Consider the following 7,076-nt stretch of genomic DNA (forward strand, 5'->3'; position numbering starts at 1 on the left):
AAACCCGGATTCTAGCATTGAAAGTTCCCAGACATACTGCTGTGCCACTGGGGGGTGAAACCTTGTGACATGCACAGTAAAGGATGCCCATGGCAATAGAGTTAATAGAACATTTTACAGGACTCACCTTTCTATCATCTCACCTGGACCCTGGTCCATTCCAATCATATCTCGTTCCTGAGCCACAGCATCTAGAAATGCATCTTCCCAGAACTGCATGTAATCCCAGAGGGTTGAGCGTTCCTTACCTATGAAGTCGATGCACAAAAAATGGATCAATAATACATGAATCACCTTCTATTTAATCAACCAACACTCATATATCAATTATATTTATACAAAATTTTATTTTTGTTATTTCTGCATAAGTTTATACAATTTAATGGTAATTTACAAAACAATATTCAGAAACTGATTACTAATATTCCTGAAGCAACTTGAAAATTTTCGAGAAAATTTTCTAAATTGCTTCAGAGTTTTAGTAGTTAAGGGTTTTTAGTATAAGCAAGTAGTCAAGGATATATATATAAAAAGAAAAGAGGCAACAAGAGGATGCTTGTGTTACAAAATAGGCTTGCAAAATGAGCCTTGAGAATTGATAAACAGGAACTTAGTTATGTAAGGAGTATCGCCTATAAACAAGCAACAAGACACGTGTATTACAAAAATAAGCTTGAGAAGCGAGCTTGGAAACCAGTAACCAAGGTCAGCAGCAGAGGTAGTAAGAAATGCTGCCTAGAAACAGGATGAAGACACCAGTACATATGACAATTTGAAGAATTGTTGACCTCGCCTCTTAGAACTAGGAAAGCTACAGAAAAGTTTAGGTTAGGTGAGTCATATCGGCACTTTGAGGTCCAGAACCATAACCAAAACTCTCAAGTAATTGGTCATAGATAAGTGGTGTTAGCCGGACACCTATTCACTTGTACTGCTACACCCATGTGCTGTAACTAATACCTTTAGCCTGGGAATTCCCCTAAAGTATCCAATAGGAGCACAGGACTACTTGTGGATGATGCTGTGTCCTATTTAGTAGGTCGAAATAATACAGAGAAAAGATAGTTTAAAAACCCATGTCAAAGGCTGAAAAGTTAAGTTTTTCCAGACTGAAAAGTTCTCCGGGACTGAGAAGAGGTATTCTGAGTATCCAGAAGTTCTTCAAGACTGAAGAGATGATAATGAAAATGACTAATGTAGCTAAGGCCTCTAGCAAACCAACTCTACTGTAAATATAATCTCTCTCTCTTAATCAGCTAGTGTAGAAGTCATAGAAGATAGTAAATGTATGCAGATAAAGTTTTTAGTATGATATATAAGTAATAACTCGATAGAACTAATGTTTAAAGTGTGTAATGTTTTTGAGAAGTTGTTAATGTTGAATAAACGTTATTTTGAGTGTTCACTCTTGGCCTGAGACTCAATTTCTTTAGTCTAACTGTAAACTTCCTCGAGTTAGCGACTTGTGGCTCCACTCATCACGACAAATCCTCCAATAAATAAATTTGGTGTAACAAGTAGTTTTAATTGAAACTCCAACAATTAAGCCCACCAAGGGCGCTACTCATTACATTCCCTAATTTAAATGCAGAGTACAGTGTTGTTCTATATGCTTACATATGAGAAGTTTATTTCATCATAATAATGGCCTACATTTAGAAAAATCAAGTGAAAACTGAAAATCTATTTTGTGCACATGCAAAAAACAAACCTAAAAAAGTGTTCAAGACAAACATTTATTGGGAACAGATTTTATAACTAATACCTTTGCTGAAATAATTCCTGTATGTATTTTATCAGCCATTTAATATTTCAAAATAACTGACAGTAACAATCTCCATTCCAAACCTCTAACTGGGTGATTAAATAATTATGGCTTACTCCACCTTTCATCGTAAATACAATTTAATAATTACGATATTAACATTTTTATTTAAACATAATAATTTTTCTGAAAATCATAGTTGCTTTTCAATTCACTGCACTTCTATCAAGAGAACACTCTACACTGCTCATATTTTGATAATTTTGACACTTCCATCCTTTATTAATTTTATTGATTTTAACCAAACAGTTTTCCTTTTAATTGCAATTACAGTATTCTAATATGATATTATTTTTAGGAAATAAATTCTATACTGAGGATCTACACTCTTCAGTGAGCTGTAATTGAAGTTTGTAAATAAATACTTTATAATCTCTAAGATTTTACTATTTAATAATATTGGGGAAGTTATCTTGCCAAGCTTAAATTACTCAATCAGAAAAATTTTAGAATACTAACCATGCTACTTCAATTAGTTTAAAAACAGTTCTGTGTTATACTTCTAAACTTTTTTTTTATGACCAAAAATAAATCAATAAAATCTACCAAACATTTTATACTTTTTCAAAAGTATTTTATGCACTTTATTAATACAAGTGACTACTCAAATGTACAACCTTCACTTTATACAGATTCAGCAACTCCTATTCAACAATACAGGGGTTCTTGGGTATTTTATTTCATTTCACTAATGTTTTAATAGTTTCTAATGAACATTCTTATTACCAACAAAACTGTTTCAAAACTCACCAACTAAACCCTCAAATAAGTAGCTTCTTCCTGTTTTAAAACCAGGATTGGTGGCTGTAGTAACCATACTGCCACGTCGATATCGAAACCCAGTGCTCAAGCTGCTCTTGCTACTCCAAACACTGGAAGTTCGTCTCTCTCGAGACACCAGGAACTACACAATACATAGGAGCTTTTGAATACACCTGACATTATATGTTATTTAATTCCTCTTTATGTCATAATGAAAATTCAAACCTATTACTTTATTCTCCTTTTTGCAAGTTAGATATAATGTTGAAGAATTGATTCAAACTTTTTTCCTTCAAGGTAACACTATAGAATGAAAAACAAGTTTAATAGCTTTCTTTTCTATTTATCAAATACCAAAAGAACAACTTGTCCAGACATGTTTCAATATCTGGTTACTACTTTGTGCCTGATTACTAACACTAGAACCATTAGAAAAGTATTCACATCTTGAACTGGCACACTATATTCATCTTGACTGGTACATTTTAAGCATCAGTACTAACTCTCTTGCAACAGGTAGGTCAAAGTGAGTATGTCCTGACCTTGTACAGATTTAGATTCGCAATACAATTAAACTACTTTGTTATTGATGCATAGGAATAAACTTGGCATCAAAACATAGTTAATAAATCAAATTTTAATATAAGTTTTAAGTTATTAATTTTATAAGGAAATATTCAAAACTTCCTCAATTTACCCCAGTAGCAGAATCATAACATTTGTTCTCTATGTGTTCCTCCTTCTCTAATTTCTTTACCACCTTTCTCTGAAGTATGGAATTTAATGTAAAGCACTCATTATAATACAGATACTATATGTACTTCTGCAATGCCCATGAAAGTGTTCTGTTTCAGGAGTAAATAAAACCGAAATTAAGAGTAACAAATATTTTTATTTCTTGTTTTTCAATTTCATATGTCATGCTGTGTTGTAGTGTATAATTCTTCTCGTGATTCATGACATGCTCACATTTTACCAACATCACAACAATACAAATTGCAATGTTAAACATTCCTTATGTGATGTCATTTTATTGTCTATGGATGATTGACAGACAACACACTACTGTATCGTGATGCGAGTGGTTAATACAGGTGACCCTTCCATGTGGTCTTCAGCCCCCTTTCAGGAAATTACTAATGTGAAGTCTAATTTTTTGTAGTCTTCAATCTTATTTCTTTATGGATTCATAAACTAAAAAATCAGACCTATTTTCACACCCACGTCACATCCCTTCTTTCACAAATTGCCAATAATTCTCCTTCCCATTTTATACAATATCTTTTATAACCAATAAAAAGGCAAAGTTTTAATCTACTGAATGACATATAATACTATGTTGTTTTCAGCACAGAGTATTATCAATTTCATCTTCAGTTTCAAAATTTATCTTGTGGTGTTCAGACCAAGCAGCTAAGGCAATTAATTTAAGCCCTCTTGTCTTAGTTAAAAAGCCGGTTGAATTATAATAGTCATAGGATATTGTTTGCTTTGTGCATGATATTATTATGTGTTCATAAGTGCATTACTTAAGTAAATAAAAATTTAGTCTACTATTACCATCAATTTAAAAAAAAAAAGTAGGCTTAAATTTCATTGGCAACAAACAGCATAAAACAAAAGATCAAATGTTTTTCATATATATTTTTTACTTATTGTTATAAAAGTAACTAAAATGTAAAATGCAAAACTTATTAGGTTAGAAAATGTTAGATTAGGTAGAACACTGAAAAAATAATAATAATAAACATGTTTTTATCGTATCTGAGCTCTGTGGCTAGCTTCAAGATGAAATCCCTCATAGTGATGTTTTCCCTTACAAAACAACAGAGTTTATGGCTGTCAGCTCCAACACATTGTAAAATATTGAAACTAGCCACCTACAAGAACCAGCTTGCACTGGATTCTAACACGTAATCTGGTCTACAACATAAACTCTGTATCTTGTCTAACTGTAGAAAAGCACAGTCTCCAGTTTTTATTCCTCACCAGTCCCAATGCTAAAAGATATGAAGAGAACTCAGAATGCAAATATTATTTTTTGGCTTGCACCTGTAAATAATCAGTGCAGTACAGTCACTGTGTTTAAATATTGTACTGGAGTACAACTATGGTTGCAAGTTTTGTGCATGTGGTGGAAGCTCTCTTCTTGTTTTGTTCACCGTTTCAAGAAGGCTGGACTTTTTTTCCTCTTCTGTTAACCCTATCACCATGAACATCCTTTCCTGCCCTTATCACGAGGTTTTAGTGACTTACATTCAAAACTTAATCTCCTCTTCTCTATTTTATCCACCACCTCTCCAATAAGTATGAAATTAAATGCAAGTCACTCACAATAAAAATCAAAACTAATACTTGATATATTCATGGACAAATATTTTTTTAGTTTATTTAAATTACTTCACTAAAAAATATGACTTTTTGTATGTGAAAGACTGCAAATTTTGTTAAGATATACATACTATATTAAAAGTTAGTAGTGTTGCGTCAGCGAGGTCACGTGACTAGTGTCACGCCACTCGTTCTCTCGAACCTTCGTGAATTGTCGGGAGATTACTAGACATAGTGTTAGTCTGGTATATATATAAGACGCTCACAACGTGACAAAAACAGTGTAGATAATGTGTGTAGGTAGTGAGTAATTGATCTGCAGTCAGAGAGTATTGTTGAAGTTAACGTTCGTTATAGTGTTTGTTTTAGCACGAATGTTGAAATTAAGTGTATCGTAAAGTTATATTCAGAAAGAATAAACCAGTTTTATTAAGTAAGGACTTGTGTCGCTAAAGTTTCGTCAGAACGTAGTTACAGAAAATCAACTAACAAACGGAGACGTAACAGTAGTATCAAATCTATAAAAAATTTTAAACGAGTACAAAGAGGTCAAGTGGTCGGTCAAATAGACTGAGCCTGTTTTGAGTGACTTAATGCCAGTGAAGTAAAGAAATTGTTTGTCATCACATTTTTTCCTTTTCCTAAGCATGGTGCCATATCAGCCCAACTACCACATTGTCAGACATTTTCTCACCAGCTGGGTTAGTTTTATTTTTGCCCAGATAAGGGAAACCAATCACAATATCCATTAACAACCCAAACTTGATTTTAAATGTGCCAAATCTGATGAGATGTAACTCTCAGAAGATTCCTTGCCTGTAGAATCCAAAATATGCAATATGGATATTTTGAAATCCACTTACAAGGTAGTGGGGATAAATCTCGGGAAAAAGAAGGATCCCAAATAATACAGAGGCGAGAACTAACACCACGAAAGTAGTTAGAGTAAGTCACATAACACCTCTGGGCCTGACAGGACAAAACAAATTATCATCGTATGATTGATTGTAGAGGTGAGAAATAGTTCGGGAAAGAAATGTGCAGAGGGATGTATCCCCTTCCCTGGTTGCCAGAGACTAAGAAAGAAAGGACCTATCAGGGTATAGAAGGGTAGAAATAAAGAGTCCTACAAACATACTAACAACTTCAACTGATGACATCAGCAGCAACAAAATAACCATTAAGGGAGGGATGATACATGGTACACGAGGCTAAAGGCTCAATTGGTTGTTGAGACAAGGCATGTGGTACCACCTTAATATCTCAATTAAGTAATGAAAAAGGCTATTTGGGAAGAAGGCTGGATAGCACTGGGGAGTCCAAAACCCACAGATGTTTAGGATAACTAAATGGAAATGAAAACATCTGACCTAAATGACAGGAGACAAAGCTAACCCCAAATAAAAAAACAGGCCAAAACAAGATATGTTGGTTTGAGGATACCTTAATAAAGATAGCCAAAGAGGAAGATGCATGAAGAAACTGTAGAAGAGGAAATCATGGCTAGGCCAGCCAATATAGGCTAGCAATATCTAACAAGTAGAGGATTGAACTACAGCTAGAACTCTGAGTAACAGATGTAATGGGGGAAAGTCATAGATGTGCAATCCATCCAAGCAGGACAGAATACATCTACCACCTAAGCCTGAGGATGATCTAGTAAAGACTACAAAGCTTGTAGTTGAGTATCAATGGGTGGCAAAAACTGTCATCGGTGGCCCAAACTTTGAACAAATCTATCAGAAAACCTCACAATGGAGAATCCATTTGGTCAGGAGAAAGCGAGGACTGAGACTGACAATCTGCTATAAAATCCATCACCCCAAGAAAATGGCAAGCCAAGAGGCTGATATGATTGGAATAGGCCCCACAGAGACAGAACCTAATTTAAGAGACCACTGTAATTGATGAAATGTCTCATGAGAATATTCCCCTGCAAGAGATCTAGACCTTGCACCATCACCTGTTGGACAGCAAGAATTTCTACATGATTGATGCAGAAGTTTTATTGTCCATTCATATACTCTGTAATTTCTGTCCTTGAAGATGCACACCTCATCCCCGAAGTGGAGTATCTGTGAAGAGATAAACAATGGACAGAGGGACAGTATACATTCATATACCCCCCCCCCCATATATATATATATATATATATATA

General features: G+C 34.3%; 1 protein-coding gene across 1 annotated transcript in view; it reads right to left on the reverse strand.

Annotated features, from left to right (window-relative positions):
• Nucleotides 1–7,076, reverse strand: part of LOC106468642 (MAP kinase-activating death domain protein-like) — a 138,202-nt gene that overhangs the window by 9,159 nt on the left and 121,967 nt on the right. The window contains exons 29-30 of the mRNA XM_022396995.1: nt 2,576–2,729; nt 128–248 (exon numbers count right to left, since the gene is read on the reverse strand). Of these exons, the coding sequence (XP_022252703.1) occupies nt 128–248; nt 2,576–2,729 (275 nt within the window). The remainder of the gene's footprint in view (nt 1–127; nt 249–2,575; nt 2,730–7,076) is intronic.

The sequence above is a fragment of the Limulus polyphemus genome, unplaced genomic scaffold (assembly GCF_000517525.1).
Source record: "Limulus polyphemus unplaced genomic scaffold, Limulus_polyphemus-2.1.2 Scaffold3095, whole genome shotgun sequence".
NCBI classification, from domain to species: Eukaryota; Metazoa; Arthropoda; class Merostomata; order Xiphosura; family Limulidae; genus Limulus; species Limulus polyphemus.